The following is a 19465-nucleotide window of genomic DNA, read 5'->3' as shown; positions in this document are numbered from 1 at the left end:
TTAATGTTCACTAGAAAATAGAACACCCTAAATCCTTTCAAACGACGCGGACTGGCCATGTTCGTGGAAAGTCAAACGATATGTCGGCCCTGCTATAGTAGTAAATATTCTCATCTCGTGTCAGACCCTTCATTTCTCTTCAACGCGTTAGACCAGATCCTTCTTCTTGCATCGTGTGTCGGACCGAACACGTGTTTCAGCCGCACTTAAATTCAAGTTCGGCTATACGGAACACGGTCGCAACACGTCGACATCGTTACGGTTTATGTTGAAGCATACAATTACGGTTACTTTCAACAACCTGACCGTCTGTTACTTGTAATACTCTAGTGACTAGAGCCTGATCGGTTGTTGCGATCTTTACATCTTAACTCAACTAGCGTTTCATCGCAGAAATAATTTTCAAATAATGATTTAGTAAAGATTGGAAGTAATTGTCGAACTATAATTTAATAATAATCGACTAGCAAATTTCTCGTATTTTTTTAGATCATAGTTCAGAAAGAAGAAAAAGAACATACTTGTGTGAATCTAAAAAATCGATTTTCCTGTTAGCTTATTGAAATGTGCATTAAAAACTTTCAAAAATTAATGAAGTTATAGTGAAAGTTACCATTAAAATAATAAAGCAAAGACATATTGTCAGTCTTTGGAATTAGTTTCTCAATTGTATCTATGTTATATGTTATATATATATATTAATAGTGAGTTCATAGATTTTTGTCTACAAAATATTCGAAAATAAATGAATTCTAAATTGATAATTTTAATCTTTTTAATTTTTCGGTTCTATGAAACTACAGTAATTCAAAAATTCTGATCGATAATTTATGTCTCGCAATGCCTGTAATCGAAATTTGTTGGCAAATTTGGCTTTCAAACTCTTCTGACACTTCTACTTTCTAAACTGAACCAATATCTCATCCGTTATTTTAAAAATATCCTTCTGATAATAAAATCGATAAAGATGTCAATTCTCGCAATTGGGAGTGTCAGGTAATTAAACTCAACTCGATTAACGAAGAACCTGACGAAAACTAGAAACTCGAAGAATAGCGCAAAAAAGAGTAATATTTCAACATTGGATGACGAGACGATCACGGGCCGTAAAGCTATTTCTAATCCTACCGTAAATTTTAAGATATACATAAAACCGACAAAATGTTTAGCTGACATTAACACCGTTTGTCATAATAATGAAACTGTAAACATTGAAATTTCTTAATCTCGTGCCTTTATAAGGAATTACAATCACGATTATGACATGTATATGATACTTAAAAGTACCAAAATATCTTGTTGAAATGCGCCATTCATAAGAAGCGATGATTATAACGTATACTGTTTAAAGTATCACAGTTTAAGCAATCGACTCTGGATTGCTGGATATTGAGTCGAACGAAAAAGTGGTGAAAATAACAAAATCGTCAATTTCACAAGACTATAAATAAATATTATGTATATAAATTGTTTAAAATACTAAAAACAACTTGAGGAAATCTAGAAAATTTCACGGACTAAACAAATTTGACGTACCGTTTCCTGGACGTGTCTAATTTTTGAGAAACATACGCTCGCACCTATTCGCTTTCGCAGTGAAACTGTCAATCATTCGCGAACGTAAAGACGACGCAAGTTGCCCTTTTTGAGATTGGAAAATTACGTAAAACGGTGATTCGAACGAAGCAAATAACCTGGTCCAGCATGGATGAAACGATCCGCATAATTTTACATTATTATTGAACATGATGGCTGGAAAATAATCAGAAGAGTATGCTCGTCGCAAAAACTAACGGTCCAAGGATTAAGAAACTCCCGCGAAGCGGTATTTTAATAATATCGCAATACTCGCTGCCTGAACGAAACGTTGGTGCATTAATGGGGCGACAAAAACCTTAAACAAGTTAGCGGAATTCCATTCTGTAGAATAGCGATTACATTTTGCCGAAAAGAAAAACAAGGAAGTTATACTAATGGCATAATTGAACGAACAACGACACAGTTAGAAATTCTTAATCGTACGAATAGATCGATATCTGTGAAAAATCCTGAATAACATTACAATTCCATTCATCGAGCGCTGTCACTTTTATTATATCGTTAAAACTGTGAAATTTACTCAAAGTTAGTTTATTCTTGATAATTTGAAAATGACATGTCGCTAATGTCGATACACGCAGAAAAACAAATAAGTCGTGTCTTGTACGCATAGAATTTTCATAATTACAGACGCCGGTAACCTGAGTTACAACTGTAGATTCGTGTAAATCTGAAAGAGGTATCTAACGGATAACGACGCGAAATAGAAAATAATAAAGTAAAGATGATTTCGAAAACATCCATAGAAGAAATCTTCATCGTAAGTGTAATCTTTCAACGCTCGACGGCTGATTTATTGATCTGATAAAACGTCTTTACGGCTAGATTGCATCGCATATAATATATCATATTTCGATACTAGGAAACATTTGTAATATATTTGCTAAATTTAATTAGAGAATAGACACATTTTATCCTTTTATCATTTATCTACATCAAGCGCCGGCAATTCTAGTTTTCGTGATATTGGTTAAGTTTAGATTAAGAGTTGCGATAGCTCTTAAAGAACTTTGTTATTTACTTGTTTACGAAATAAATACAAATTAAGATAGCTCTAAAAAAACTTTGTTATTTACTTGTTTACGAAATAAATACAAATTAAGATAGCTCTAAAATAACTTTGTTATTTACTTGTTTACAAAATAAATACAAATTTCATAATAATTCAACTGTTTGATCAATTCGATTAAAAATAAATCGCTAGCCGTATTTTAATTTATCATAGATCTATAGTTTCTTCACTGAAAAACTGTCTACTAAACTAACTAAATTAAAGTTGAATTTGATACGAACAGTTTCCTTCTCCACTTTCCGCATCTTGAAATTCGTCGGAAATGAATAAATATCCACCGCCGACTGATTATAAATTTTACAAAATTACATCGAGAGGATGGTGTAATTCATTTTCGCAGCTAATAAATCTAACTGTTTAGGTCTTATTTCGTATAAAACGTCAATGTGCAACCACTTCAGGCGCGGTTAATAAACCCATACCCAGAGAATTATTATAGCGAGAGCAACAGCGACGTAATTAAGTCCCATGATAAGAATCGTCTTTAATTTCCACTTAATGAAAGATCGTCCATAATATCGAGGGAAACGCATCGGCGATCGTTTGCAAAGATGGAAGCGACAACAAGAGACGCATAGTTACGAGCTAATTATAAGCCGGCCGATGATTATTCCTTCATTCTCGTAACCAGAAATGACATGTTTGTCATTTATGGTGCTCTCTCAATTTCCTACCTATCGGGCAAAGCACGCGTTTTATCTCAATCGGCAGACCCACCGCTCTCTTAGTAATTAATCGAATTCATCTTTACGTACATTTCAAGGCCACTTCGCTGCCCTGTATGTAATTATCGCCAATCATTTGATTCTTTTTGAAATTATATCGAGTTTGCCGATCGTACTGCAATGAACTGACAGTCGACATTGTGGATAATTGTATTGAAGGGACAATGAAGAATGCAACATAGTGGAAGGCTAGAAAATAAAAAACGAAGATTTTTTTTGTTTTTGTTTGTGCTGATGAAAATAGAATATGCCAAGTACATATATTTCAGTTCGGTCTAATTATCAAGGTTCCGCAATGACTTTAGTTTGCTTTCCAACAAAATGAAAGGATAAGGTTAATTATCAAAATTTGCCAAGACTGTTTAGTAGATAAAGAAAGGAAATAATTGTTCTCGGATATTCTTTTTCGAATTGGTTAAAAAATTCCAGCATGTGAAAGTATCGACGTACTTGTTGGTTAATAAAAAGAATAATATTCTTCAACATGACAAATTGTATTGTGATATTCCTTTTGCTAAGACGATCGATGAAATCTAAAATTAGATGTAATTCGCTTAGGAAAAATTGAATTTACAAATGTATTGTTGCGATATTTTTCTTCGTCTCGTTGCCTTCATATGCGACGAAATTTTTTTGATAACATATAACATTATTTAAGAATTGATTACTCGCTGTTAACGATGTAAATAATTTTCACACCAGCTTCTTTCCATTCGCACGAGACGTATTATCGATTACGCGTTGAACCTCTGTTAATAACGTCTTCTTCATCAGACAGATGTTAAACGAGAAATGCAGAACGTGTCGATTCACACTGTAGTAGTCTTTTTTTTCACGTAGCTACAATCTTGGATCGATGATTTCTTCTCGATCAAAGCGACGATTTAAAAGCGTGACGCGCGGAATTCTAATTTCTCTCTTTTTCTTAACTGTAAGACATACACGGAACGTTTCTTTCCAACATCGATCAACGTGACAAATGGTGTTGAGATTTTTAATCACTGACGATGCGAGGACGATGCTACAAGTATGACAAAAATTCGATATAACGTTACGAAAGGACACTGATACTTTAGGCAACATCTCTTTTAACATATTTTAGGATCTCTTAATGGTAAATATGCCTTTTTTCACATTTACCGGACATAAATCGTAACACGTATGTCAATGGATTTTTGGTCGTTAAATTTATTTCGACCCCTTGTTCGCCGTAAGCGCCATATATGGATGTGTAAAATCTATACCAATCTACGAAATATGGAAATACATATAGTTACAAGCTAAGATACAGCGCGGCAGTAAATTAAATCGCCGAGTAGCTACACCGATTGACTTCTTAAGATTCTATTCCTACTGTATTCTGTTTTTAAGTAGACTCGTAACTAATGGGATTTCGTTTATAAGGGAACACAAATTTCACGATTTCGATATACTGTCTAAAGTACATTGACTCTGTATTAAAGAATTTTTCACAGAAGTCGGACTAATCGCGTTTCAAATCGCATTTCTGACCACTGCGTGCGCCGATACTTGTATCAATTTCTATAATTTCGTTCATTGACTTAAATTCAAGTTGATTAGCTTTAGATCTGCTGCCGTTTCTAATGGAAAATAATGAATACCTAAAATACCGAAAATGCGAAAGTGGAGCAGCAAAGTCGTTGCATTAAAAAGAAGAAACAGCTGAAAGAATCTGGACTTTGCTCGAAACTCGGAGGGATACTCCGAATCAAACGAATAACAAGTACATCGATATATACTTTCAAGTTACTCGAACGAAACTTTTGTCTGAAAAGTCAATCTGAATTTTAGAATTCTACATCCGCGTGGTAACTTTTCTGTACGTTGAAAGTCAATGATCTCTCATAGCTTCGAGGCCCGTGAAATTGACACGTCACGTCTAAAGCATCAGAGTTCCGTTTGTCAAATCTCTCCTTTACTCGAAGAAAAATCATCGTGATCAGAGCGAACAGACGAAGCAGATACTCGACAGATTCGAAACGGATAGTTGACAGATTCGAAACGATAGATAAATTTCGTATCGCCAGGCGATTCGTGAGGAAGATGCAATCTCTGGTGGCATGCACCTTGACACAGAACGCGACATTGCAGTGGATAATCGGTCACGTACGATCTCGTACTACGATCTGCTCTTCATCCGTGCTCATTCGCGACCCATTCCCTTCGCGTAATCCCAAGTTATAAGGCGGAAATGTTGCACGCATCTCGGCGAACGTGGTCGATTACAATCGGGCGACGCGTGTCCGTGGAAATGCAGGCTAATTGCGCGCATTCCGATTCTTAACTCGAACTGTTGACCATTTACATGCACGGACAGCTCAATTGCGGTTCCCCTTTAAGATATCCGATCTTTCGATAATTTCTCCAATCTCACGGTTGCAAATTTTCTGGAAGAATTAATACCACATTGAATTGCCACGCACTATGAAAACTCAGGTGATTCTGATCCATACGATATTATTTTACGTTTACGCTTCCTCAAGTATAGATATTTAGGTGTCGTTGTTCTATTAAACTATATAAATCGTATAGTAGCGTTTCTCAACGTTCTTTCTAAATATTTACAAACATGAAAGTATGAAAATATTTCACGCGATACAATCTATTAATAGACTGGCACGATCGTTTATAAAAAGATTCCAGAAGAAATTAATTCTGTTGCGTAACAGTGACACGAGCCAGGAACATATCGCAAGTTCTTCGGTATCTGTGAATCGGATACAAGCGAAACACTACCGGGAACGTGATTAATGGCTGCTATTAGTGGCGAAGAAACCAGGACGTTCGTAATTCGTGAGCTGGTTACCAAGAAGAGACAAGTAAATATAATTTTATGTATGTATGTTCCCGAGGTAATTCTTTAGAGGTGATTCAAGAATCGACGTTTCGAGAGCAGAAATTACACGGCACAATTTGAACACTGAAGAAATTTTTACCGACTTGATTACGGTATTTTTATGCAAATCTAATTTTTATCCACGCAGGAATCCGGATCTTGGAATCTAGATCAATGTACAATTTTCATTTCTGATTCGTAGTTAAATTACCATCAGTCAAAAGGATATTTTTTACCCACATTCTACATTCTGTACATTTCTATACGTTTATATTTCCTATAAATATATCACACACTTTCCTGTAAATATCCACAGTTTATTAATCACGTTAGACAAATTTCGATTCGTCGACGATTTAGACGAATAATCGTTCTTCCATTCGAATTATGGAAATCATAAATTACAATGTAATTTTAACAAATAATCAACCACGTAGAATCCATAAAACAAAAGCGACAGTTTCCCTCTAGCTGTATCAAAGTATCCATTCAAATTCGATGGATTAGAAGAGCGTGGTAAATGTTCCGACAATTCGTGGCAACGACGTTCTTGTTCCCACCACTGACAATTAAGTGCGTGCAAATACACTCGGTGAAACGCGTATGAAATTACCATTCTTCGTGCGATGCATACATCAAACATTATACTGCAGATTATGCGGAATACCAACTAACGCGTTAACCGATACGAACCTGGAAATGATAAGAAAGTGGGCTTCTTCGTTTTTTATGTAATTCGATAATGATTCTTAAGATTCGAATTATTCGTTTGGATTCACGCGAGAAGACTCGCGTAGGAAAAAAGATGAAAATAATCGTTTCGCCGAAAATTATGGGAAGCGTAACTTGTCTGTTGAAATTAATTATATGAAGCGTTTAACTGTACAGGCATTAAATCGAACACCCTCGAATTTACTTTTCTCCGGCTGACGTTGCCAACTGTGTCAATACGAAAAGAAAATTTGCATTTTACGCGAGTAATGATTAACGAATAATTATTTTCGAATAACTGGTGCTCCGCTGCATCGAATAAACATTACTCCGAATAATACCTCCTCTTGGGTTATCCATTTTTTACGCAGCTAGTTATAAAATACCACATGCCATGATTCGCTTCATCGCTGTGTGTAATATCGAACGCGTGAAAAATTCATGATTTGGATTAGATTCAAATTCATTGGAGAAAATAATATTGGCTTTGTGACAGAAACGTTTTCTTTATTTGATATTTCTTTGTACGTTTGTGAAATTTACAACTTTATTTATATCTTTATTTTTCTAATGCAATAACGCACGTTTCATTTTTTACGAATAGTCCAACTCGTTATTTGATCGACAGTCGATGGTAAAACGTATTGTTCGGATCAAACAGAAGCGTACAAGTTACGAGCGATTGTGTTCTAAGATGAAGCTCGTTAAGTTGATTAATTATCTCATCAAACATCGTGCCTGATGAAGCAAACATCGGTCTTTTTTCTATCTCGAACATATACGAAAAAATTAATTAAATTTCACACGCGATACCCATCCGTGTCGAACGACAGATTAAAATCCAATAAATTTCATTTTTATCGAGCTATGCTAATTCCATATTCTCTTTTTTCATGGCTGGCAGATAAGTTTTCAACACGTGCGTGCGATGAAAGCTTAACACGCGTCAGTTAAGATTCATCCATCGACGATAAAAAATATTACGTTAACTACCTCTCGATACGTAAAATGCGATCTGTCGGCTATAAATTTTCCCGATGCATAAAATAATACCTTGTGACCCACCGGCCATCTGCGTAACTCTGGGTTTAAGCTGAAACGTATTTCACTGTAATGGCTCTCGCGTTGGCAATTCATATTTTCAACCGAGACCAATCGAAAACATTGTGTGTACATATATATACGATGGGAAAATATCTTCCCTTTCCGGATGCTTGATAAAATTTTAAGGTCATAACGTATCACCATGATGTCGCTACTCGATTTCTAAGGGTTAATATATAGCTTCCACGGTAATACTTTTAATTCATTCGAAACCGGTTTATTATCACGAAATATTATAGTTTATAATACTTTCTTTCCAAATCGCAAAAGCTATAATTACTTATGAAAATTTTCGTCCACCCTGTAATAAGACTCTTTGTCAAAATTTCATTTTTATTACAATAATCTTATATAGTATGATACGTACAGTTAATCTCATGCTAATCGTAAATATCAAAATATTTTCATTAAAATAACAATTCATCGATTTTCACTGCAAAATTAATGTATTCTGTTAGAGTTTGCCGTTAGGTCAGGTTTCTGGCACTGTCAGCGACGATTACTATTTTTGAAAAATATATTTTAACTTTTCCGGCATCTGGATACAGACAGATTGTACGAGAATTAGTAATGATTCGATGAATTTAGACAGCACGTATTGTTGGGGCTTTCATGTTTTCATCTTTTCCGTATCTCAATAGGAAATACGCTGTCATAAACCTCGTAATTTTCACCAGTCATGCTTCGATACGAAAGCCAATCAAAGTCTATGTATAGAGTCTTAATAGAATAGAGAAATAGACTTTTAGATAACACGTTCTTCGGACTTGTAACAGCATTGCACAGGGTAACACAGTAGAGCAAACTAATGAACGTTATCGATGAGAGTTTAATGGAATAGTTCTAGACATCAACAAATAATCATTCAGCAACCACCAACGCTCGTCATTTACTGACACTTCAAAGTCCACTATCTTGTGGACAATTAACAAGAGAGGAAATAATTATTACTTTATTATCATCTCACTTTATTATTACTTTATGTGTTAATAAATTTACATAACACTACGGTGTGTTTTAATAAAAATAATTCTTCCATAAAATGTACAAAAAGTCTCTGTAAACACATGCTACGTATACATATGTACGTGTTATAATACGACGTAATCTGTCGTTCTTCTCTCCGCTCTATCCAAATAAGATAAACCGGAGTCTTCGCTAGTCAATCCAAACACGAGCACGGGCCAGCTATCAGGGAAATCAACAGAATCATAAAGAAGAAGGTATCGCGTCGTAAATTTTGAGCGGAACAAGAAAAAGGACTAAAAAGAATCCCTGAATAACCGGTACTACGGACTTCGCGAGAGAAGCTATTCATTCTAAAAGCAATTAAAAGGGGAGAGAGCAATTAATAGGGAGAAGCAAGGTACGTATTTCTCTAAACTAACGTCGAATATCCGACGAGCTTCGTTCTCTGCAATCCTAAGTCTCGCCGGAAAGTATTTAGATGCGATCGCGATAGACATCAACAGGCCGAAAAAAGGCACTTTAACAGACGTAAGAAAACTTTAAAGGATGTGCTAATATTTCCGGACGTGATCGAACGCGTGCCTTCATCGACCATCTGGGATTCTATTAAACATCTGTTTCTTTTTTCTCTCCTTATCGTGTAATCATACCGTTTAACTCCCCGACAATTTTCCTAACCGTGTTAAATTGCGAGAATGATATGACACAAGAATTCAAGAGTAGAAGTAAAATCTATGTTTTTATAGAAATTCCGATTATGATTCGGAAGATATGAGATCGCTCTATCGCATTGTTTCGCACGTTCTTGATCCAATTGTACTTTTCTAACGTTAGAAAGTATTTCGAATTTGAAGTTAAACACATTGAAAGAAGTTGATATCGGTGTACGTATAGGATTTCTCGTTCCCATCTTACGTTAAAACATTAAAAATCCTTTTTAAACGAAAGACCGTTGTTAAAGATGTATAAATTTCGCACGTGTTCCTAATGAAACGTTGATAAAATTTCTACCTAATCTTAAATAATAATTTCAAATATCCACACTTTTGACCGGGAACGGATAATTAATTACAGGATAATTCAGGGATTTGTGGTGGATTATACGGCTCCAAAGGTGTAACCGTGAAATTGAAGTAATTATAAGGTTGAAATAAACGCGCGGCCGCCTCTGTTGACTAAAATTAATAGCGGTAATTAATCAGTCTTAAAAGTTTTATAGCGACCGAACGTTGTTTGCGTATATCTTGCTTGAGATTTTTCTCTGCTCGTTGATTGGTTTGTCACATTTGCCACGCTCAACCGTCCACCACTATTTACACATAAATCTCCTCAATAAAGAGATTTAGCAGAATGCTCCTCGCGTCTTTAAATCATCCGCTGTCGACGGTTTGGTTGCGGTAAAATATCGCTCGTGATCGTCTGTGACAAATTTAAGGTCCGCTACATTGTACAAAGACGTTTTTGGCTCGATATAAACGGAAGTTGGAGCACAAAAGAAACACAATGACGTTACTCGTACTAAATATAGAAAATTAAGTCGGAAGACTCGTTAAATACTCGCTTAATCGTTTCTTCTATCTCTTTCCAGTAACCTGCCCACCAACGTTTCCACTTTTACATTCAGATGACGCATCGGTGTCTTTCATTGCAGATTCATTACGAAAGCATCGCTGTTCCATTCTGAAATAATAGTGTTCGTATGGCGAGACTTCTCGAACGCGAAATTACCGTTCTTAGCATCTTGTCCAGCGAAGCATGTTGCTTCCGTGCTGGGAAAAAAATGCCAAAGAAAAATCTTCCTACAAGCTGGAATCGTATCCCGGCGTACGCGCATTTACGGTAAACTACGGGCACACGAAACAGGCATAAATTACACGTTCGATGCATGTCGCGAGCGGCGCATCAACATCAACGCAACGTGTGCCCACGTTATGCACAATCGAGCCGATGGCACGCGTGAGATAAGTTCAGACGATGGGAAACGCGAAAGAAGCGGTTGGAATACCTTCCAATCAGAGGTTCACCGAAACTCACTCATCTTTTTTTACTAACCGCCATAGTCCATGCTCGAGCGGGAGTTTGGCCCCGAACGATTCTCCTAACAGCGATGAAAAATCAATTTCTCATTTTTCTCACTCGTGATTCCTTCTCGCATCTTCGTGTCTCAATCGTCTGCCTCGATTTCGTAACGATAAAGACGTGATAGTACTGACAATAATTTTGCATATGGTCGTAAAGCATCGTAGATATCAAAATCGCACGAGAGTTCGCATTTAAATGCTACTGAATTTCTCAGTCGAGTAAAACGTAGTAGCAAAATAATGATAAATAAAAGACGTAAATGAAATTTATCTCGTGATAAATCTATTTTTGCAGACTGCATTTTGAATAGTTATACAGATATGGAAATACAGAATAAAGAACTACGGAAACACGAAAATGTTTTAGAATGAAGGAAAAATCAAAGAAAAAACTGGTTGATTTATTCATGACCGAAGGCAAACAACAGACGTTCCTTCGTCGTTCTTCCTCATGGACGTTTAGCTTGGAAAAAAGGTTACAGTAATTCGCTCCACTTTGTTTCAGAATGCAGAGGAGAAGATGCTTCTTCTAGTCCTCGTCCTCGCGGGCTGCTTGAACGTTCTCGAGATTGTTCGTTGTCAAGAGCTTTCGGTCATCAGGCACTCCGATGGAGACATTTTCACGTTGGAAGGTAAGCCGAGCATTAAATGCAATTACAAATGCTTTTTCTTATTCTTATCCTCTTGACTCGAATAATCAGAGATGGAAGCTGAGGGCTTGGTGACGTTTCGAATAAAGCCACGATTCTTGTTCGCGGAAGAGCGAAACCGTAAATTGCGTAACCGTGATTTGCAGGGTTGGAGAAATCGTACGGGATTTGATATTAAAAACAACGGAAAAGAGGAACGTGCACGTTTCGCGCGGGACCGTGAAGCACAAGGGGCGCTAGGGAAAAAAGCTCGTAACAAATTAACCATGAAATTACAATGTAACGATTTGACAGCTGTATTTCACCTGGCCAGATTATATGTCGTGCTCCGTCCGTACGACCACGGATGAAGTTCTCCCCCGTGGAAATTTATCTACGATCATTACTACTTAAGTAATAGCGTGTAAAAGTACAGTTACGTGGTGTTCTTCCTGCTTTCCCGAAAGATCATTCCGAAAGAACCGAAATCTCGCGGACGACGAGATAGAAGTATATTTATATGCCACGCTGAAGCCAATAACGTAGATAATCTAACATTTTTCCACAATACCGTACATTCAAGATTAATAATGTATTCCCAACATTCTCAGTTCGTTTTTTAAACCTATATTCCTTCTCGTGTAACTTTCGTGTCTACGTAAGTTGATTTCGAAGCATTTGTTAGCCGAAAGATCCTTGAGTTGAAAGAAATCAAACTCCAGACGATTATCGCGTCTAATAGAGGAATATTATGTTATTACCTAAGTGTGACAAAATGTGATCTGCAATAGGAACTTCGTCGCATCTCACTGTAGTAAATTGCAAACTAAATTAGTTAACGAGCTATGTGCATTTTCCTCTTTTGCATCTCTCTCTCTCTCTCTTTCTCTTGTAACTAGAGACCATAAAACATGGCAATATAAAAAAGGAACGAGTATCTACTCGCAGATTAAAAATTAAAAATTACGAACACGATTGTTTAGGTTCCTGTACGGAGGCTTGCACGGTGCTCAGCAGCGGAACAGCCAGCCCTTACACACGTAGTCCTTCGACCGCAGGACTCGTTCCTCCCAACAACACTTGCACCTGCCAGTGCAACCACGGCCTCCCTACCTTCCGGGAGGATCTTCACATCTGCGTGAATGATATTCACGGTAAGCCGCTTTAATCCTCGCGCCGTATGGTTATTTTCTAATGAACGCAATCAACTCCGTATACACGTCGATGCTTTCCTCGCAATTCGAGTCGGTCGAGTCCAATATGAAACCTTCAGTCTGGAAATAATCCGACTGAATGTGCAGTATCTTTTCGATGATGCGTATCAGAACATTGTCGATTTCCCGCTTGTATGATTATCCGTAAGAATCGAGTGCACCCAACGGTACCACACACGTGTACGTTTCGCGATGGTCCATTTCTGCTGCGGTCGGCCGAATCGCGTTTCAAAGGTCCTTTGGTACTCGATCGATGAAGAATCCTGCGATATTTATCCCTTCCAGACGGCCACGTCTTCCTTTGCAGTGCCGAGAAAACGATCCTGAAAGTACCGTTTCCAAATGGCGACGATTTCAGAAACACGCTACATGTAAATTAACATAAATGTATAACTGTCAAACGGAATTTCACCTCGATTTCTGGTTGTATCTTCTCGAATTTCGGTTTTTAATACGCATAATCCCTTTTATTATAATTAAATACGAGCAAGTTGCATTTTGGTAGCCGATTGCAAATGCCTGCCATTCGCTTAAAACAGTCGCGTAAGACTGTTTAACGATCTTACACCGGACAAACAAGCGCTGAAACGCGATTTAGCCGAGAGGAAGATTTTTCTCTGATGCGCGATACTATTTCAAGTATCATTGTCTTAACCCTTGAACCCGCGAGCAACCGGATTCTCGATTTGCATACACAGAAAGCATAGAACCTGCGAGTTACAACTTTTACGGTAGATATTTTATAAAGGATATTATGTAAATAGATGGCAAAGTATAGTTCAAATTCGCGCCACGAAGATATAACGTGCTTGGAGAAATGTTACAAGTCCTATAATTCAATCTGCTGGTAATAATTTGTTTCATAGTCGAGACACTCCTGCGTTTCGTTTCCCTGTTTGTAGCTGTCCTCTTCGTAATTCCATTCAGCTGTGTCTTCTCCTATTCCGCGATCGAGCAGTTGCATGCACGTACCGTTTTCAATTGAACCGTGTCATCAGAAATGATTGCCCTAGCTGTTCATGCAAATGGTTCTCGGACCACGTACTTCTGCATGACTTTGCAGCAGCAGCGAACAACTGCACGCGTGCAACACACTACAATTTCAATGGTACACGTCGTTTGCTGAAACAAGGAAAACGAGATTTCTTTTTTAAAAAAGTCAGATTGTTCAAGGGCGAATGAAAATTGAAGCTGCTGCACGAGGAATGGCGAAACTGACAGATAATCTCGTTATTGTACTCGGAATATTCGATCCGCATGACGCGGCACCGTGAAACGTATAGTTAAGTCGATGTAATCAAAGGGTAGTTGACCTGACTAATTGGATTAATTTGCAATTTAAAATGTACTACGCGTGGCCCGTGTTTCAGAGGGAAATTAATAAGGAATTTGCTCTGATAGCGGTTAACCACACACCTTGTATTTCTGATTTCAACGTGTTCGATCGCCCAGCAACTGTATAATGCACTATACTTAAAACCTCGTTACACGTCACCTTGAATATTATCTTTATCGAATCTTGTCCACAAAGATGCGGACTACCAACTTAAATGTAAAAGCATGTACGATTATGGATAACTATAATATACGTCAGCAAATGTGAATATTGACACGATGAAGACGTAACGGTAAAAAAGAAAATATTGTAGCGTTAAAATGAATCGGAGGAGAATTTCTGTTTCTACGTGTCTAGAAATTAAAAGGTTCAAAGAAAAAAAATTGTTTAAAGCAGGTTACACCGATATTCTAAAAAGGCTCTCGCTCGGAGTATCAGAGTGACATAAAACTAAATTTTCGATCACGGCAATCTCGCTAGGATTTACATTTCTTTAATTTCAAGCAAAGAGAAAAAAAGAGTGAGATGTAATGTATTCAGTATATCATCCGATGAAATCTCTACGACCTTTAGAGAGCTATAGCAACGGTCCTCATCGATCTCGATTTTCTAGGCTTGCCAGAATCGCGACAAGACAGTGCGAAATCGTTACATTGCAACGCTGCCAACCGGAGACTTCGATGCGCGCACAAGATACGAAAGCGCGAGAAAAATTGCGGCGCCATTATTCAATCGTATGATGGTATCGGCTAAATTATTGCTACCTACGAAACCTACTTTTCTAAAACTTGTACTAATCGTTAAACTTTTCATGAAAATTCTCTTATTAATTTTATAAATGGGCTAACAATGTTTACGCGTTTATTGGAAATTTAAATAAGCAAACATTTACAGAATATGTACAAGAATGTACAGAATATGTCCAAAGTAAAATAAACATTATAACAGTTAAACGATAAAACGAATTTCTATTTAGATTTCATTCTTAAACTATTATATTATATTATTAAACTATTCAAATTTTAAAAGATACTATTTTTCATGTTTAAAAAGGTCGTAAAATTTATGCATTTTTAGAGACACATCCAACATACTTGTAACTTACTTTTACATAAAAAGAAGAAAAATTCCATCAAATGTATAAACCTAAAAAGTTTAGGCGATGATTTTATTCTTCGGTTATTATAAGATATACTTAATTAAAAAGAGGAATTTGAAATAGGTATGCATTGCATGCATATAAGTACGAGTGGATTCAATAGCTAGGTATTCGCCAGTCGAGAAGTCGTGATTCGTCGCCGAATATCTTGCCCAGTGATCGTAAGCTATGAATAGTAATGGAATACCTTCACGATTGCTGACCCACGTAAGGACCGTGCCCGTTGCACGGTATCTCATTAAAGTTCACTGCTTCGTATCAAAAAGTTCAGACGATACAGCATCCGCGATAATTAACGCGCATCGCGTGTACGAAGGACGATGGAAAAAAAATCTGGCAGTGAAAACCTGAGAATACGAGAACAAGAAGTTACAATAACTAAAAATGGCCTCATAAGGATAGGAGTTATGGCAGAAATAAAAAGGAAACACAAAGACGCGAATGAAAGGAATTTTAAGGGAAAGAAGAATACGTGGAAAGACAAAGGACGGTACGAAAAAAATACAAGTAATAAAGTCATCAAGCTTGAGAATGACCTGCTAATTCCTAGAATCTCCAAGTTCTATTCAGATTTTAAAAGACGTGTTACCATTAGTGTTTGAATGGCAATGAAAATTTGATACCTTTCAACGTGATTAATAAAATTATCACAAAAAGCAGGTGTGACATACATCTTATATATACACGTTATGACAGTACATGTGTACGCGCGCAGACATTATTATATACAGTAATTTTGTTCAGTTGTCAGTATTCTTTGTGTATCACGCTTTACATTTGACGCACGTTGCAGCAAAACAATTCTGTTCCTGAGCACCGTAATTTCCTTCCGTCTGCACGGATGTCACTGTTCCTTGCCGTGCATTTAGCTAATACGCGTCACATCTTTTAAATACTTGTCATAATCTTAATCTTCATAATCTCCATATATTTACAAAATATTATCTACCTATACAGTTACGAATTCGAAACGAATTAAAGAAATTCTCAGACGTCGTTTAGGTATCGATCCAATTTTTTTACACGCGATATTTTACACGCGCGAAAAGTAAAGAAAGCTTTCAAATTTGAAATTCATTACTCCGAATAGTACAGTTGTCCTAGACAATGAGTAGTTTACTTTATGACCTCGAGATCCTGGCAGAAGGTCGCATGCAAGTTTCACCTTATGACCGAACCCCTCGAGCTTACCAAACCAGCAATAATGTAACCATGCGACCCTAATATTTCATGTGTACACGTATTGTGCACAACTTATTTTCCATCAGGCTACTTCGTAGACGCACATGACAAACGAAGTAACATTATTGTGCACAGAGTTCTCCGATCCCATTACCATTTACACGAATTAATTACAGCTTAGACGCAAATTTCAATAGAAGGCAACGAACGGCTAGTTTTTATTTCAGGCCACGCTAACATCTATCTACCCGTTTAATGAGGATTCAAATTCAATTGGTTGAGTAAGTGTCCCATTGTTTCTGGCGTCACAATCGTGACCTTAATCTCTCCAAGACCAATAAACCATAAAACGACTGGTATTCCTTTGCTATTCATGCGATCTTAATATTAATTGCAATAATCTTATGAGTTGTACACGTGTACGGATTATTGGTAGAGCTCGAAGGAATCATCTCACCGATGGTTGGGCTATAATTTTCATTCCTCGCGTTGTTCCTCACGTTCGTCCTTTTCTGGTGTCCTGCGTTGAGGCAACTACGTGAAACAAGTTTCCCGACGAAATTGGTAAGGGATTCTTAACCAAGCTATGTTCCTTACGGATATCCAATCGATGATAAACACTTGGAACGCATTGCGTTTATTAACTTCTTAATCATTTCATGCATCGACGGACTGTTAATCGCACTTTCATCTTCATATTATTTAATATTCAGCCAAGAAGACCGATGCAATCTCTACGGTGAATTATCGATAAATTTCGTAATATTCATTTGCAGTAAAATAGTTTGTCTTCGAATAAAGAAACCCATTTACGAAGATAGATATTTATCCATCGTCTTCGTCTTCCTCGTCCAATTATACTCGATACAGGTTTATTACACTCGTAAACTACTTAAAATGAAGCAGGTAACAAAGTCGAAGATCGCGGTACGATATAACGTGGACGGTCATAAAAATCTTCGCTTTATTTTTTGGCACAACCTGTTTCAATTACAACAAGCACAGAACGTAACCGCTTCTTGTAACTGGATAGCCTTCGATGCTAAATTGATGTTGCGAGATTACTATCACGATAAAATAATCTAATCTCGATAAAATAAACCATCATCGCAAATTTTTTCTATGCTCGTCCGTAGATGGAATTCTAACGAGATGGAAACGAGTATTAATTAGTGAATAATTAAAATCACGCATTTTACACGAATGTCCGTTATTCAAATGATCTAGTCGAACTAAAACTTAGATTGCCTATATTTTAGATAACTTCAAAATTGTTAAATCACGATTGAAACGTCGTACAATTTTTTATATTTTCTCCACTGTATCGCCAATACTGTTTCCCTTCTCTATATTCTCAAACTCTACCAATGCTTTAACTCTAATTCGTCGACGCTTGAAAGCCTATCGACTCTCCTATTCCGCACAGAAATCTTTAACAAATATATATTTTGGCAAGCTCTTATTTTAGCACATCTTTTATAAACGACGCGTCATAAAAGCATTCTTCTTGCAAATATTGTGTTGAAGTAATTACTTCAAGAAAAACTCTACACCTTTTTCTTTCGTATATTCGTGACCAGGAGACCGCTATTACGAAGAGAATAGAATTTAGTGAAAAAACTTAAAATAAAGAGAGGCCCATATTATTGTGCCCCTGAATATAAATTTTGTTTTAGTATACAAAGTCTAGAAACATAAGAGCTATAAGTAGATTTCTATTGCTGTTTCTTGTAGCCTTCAGCTAGAGCTACACACCAAGTTAATCTTTTGGAAATGTCCTTTGTTATAAATATGAACATGCTCCCTATCATACTCTTCTTCCTATTGTATTGTAACACTGTAAGAGTGAGGATCTGGATCAGCATACACTTATATTTATACTTATACCTATACTTATTTCAATATATTTTTCTATTACAAATTCATCCATTGGTTCCTCTATCAGTCAACTTCAACATATTATGTAAGTCAGGACGCACTTGGCAGCGAGCACTTGAACATTAATACATCCAGAAGCTTTTTACTGGTCGAAACTATGCAGCAATGCCGTATATTCTGGCGACGTTGGCATTTGTCGGAATGGCATCCTTCGTCGATTTCACGTACCTAAAAACCTGGCGAACTTGCTTGTCGAAGTATACGACACGTATCCAGCCGCGTTAACAGTATCCCGGTACGCGGATTATCGCATTAAGGTGTACTCGAGGACTGTCCGGAGGAACAATGTCGAGGAATTAATCATGTCGTCAGGATGGACGAGTCTTTCTGCGTCTCGAGGCCGTGTCATCGTCGCGATACATCGTTCTCGTGAATTTCACAGTTTTCTTGTCATTAATTTTCGCCGATTTCCCGCGGCATCGAAGAAACAGCGCCAGGTTTATCCGCTTTGCGAAAACAGAAGACATATTTCACAAGGCCAAAAGATATTTCAAATTTCACGCAAAATCCGCTTCTCGTCGCTCGATCTGTCACGTCGAGATCCACTCGCGCATTAGTCAACGAAATACCGCTTCGACGATTCGACTGGAATCTTAGAACATCGGATTTGCATAAAGAAAAGAATTCAGAAATGCAGGAAACGGTGATTCATCGAAAGAATCCTAAGCAGTGTGTTTAATCGAAACATCTGACAGAAAATTACGATTTCTTCTTCATAATAGTCAGAATAATTTATGAATAGATATCGTACGCGCCTGTATACCTATCGCGGTTTAAAGCGTACGCGAGAAACGTTTTAAACGGACGTAGTAATAGGTACGTATCTGTTTTTCGCAGAGGCTGACGCGTAGCTCGTGGTAGCCGGTAATTAAAAAAGCTGAGCACAAGC

General features: G+C 37.1%; 1 protein-coding gene across 1 annotated transcript in view; it reads left to right on the top strand.

Annotated features, from left to right (window-relative positions):
• Positions 1-19465, top strand: part of LOC117238403 — a 66176-nt gene that overhangs the window by 33565 nt on the left and 13146 nt on the right. Inside the window, exons 2-3 of the mRNA XM_033503277.1 lie at positions 11624-11750; positions 12731-12901. Coding sequence (XP_033359168.1) covers positions 11639-11750; positions 12731-12901 — 283 coding nt within the window. The 5' untranslated portion in view covers positions 11624-11638. The remainder of the gene's footprint in view (positions 1-11623; positions 11751-12730; positions 12902-19465) is intronic.

Source organism: Bombus vosnesenskii, unplaced genomic scaffold, assembly GCF_011952255.1.
Source record: "Bombus vosnesenskii isolate JDL3184/JDL3185 unplaced genomic scaffold, Bvos_JDL3184-5_v1.1 scf7180000013492, whole genome shotgun sequence".
Taxonomy (NCBI): domain Eukaryota; kingdom Metazoa; phylum Arthropoda; class Insecta; order Hymenoptera; family Apidae; genus Bombus; species Bombus vosnesenskii.
This window is presented reverse-complemented; position numbering and strand designations above follow the sequence as displayed.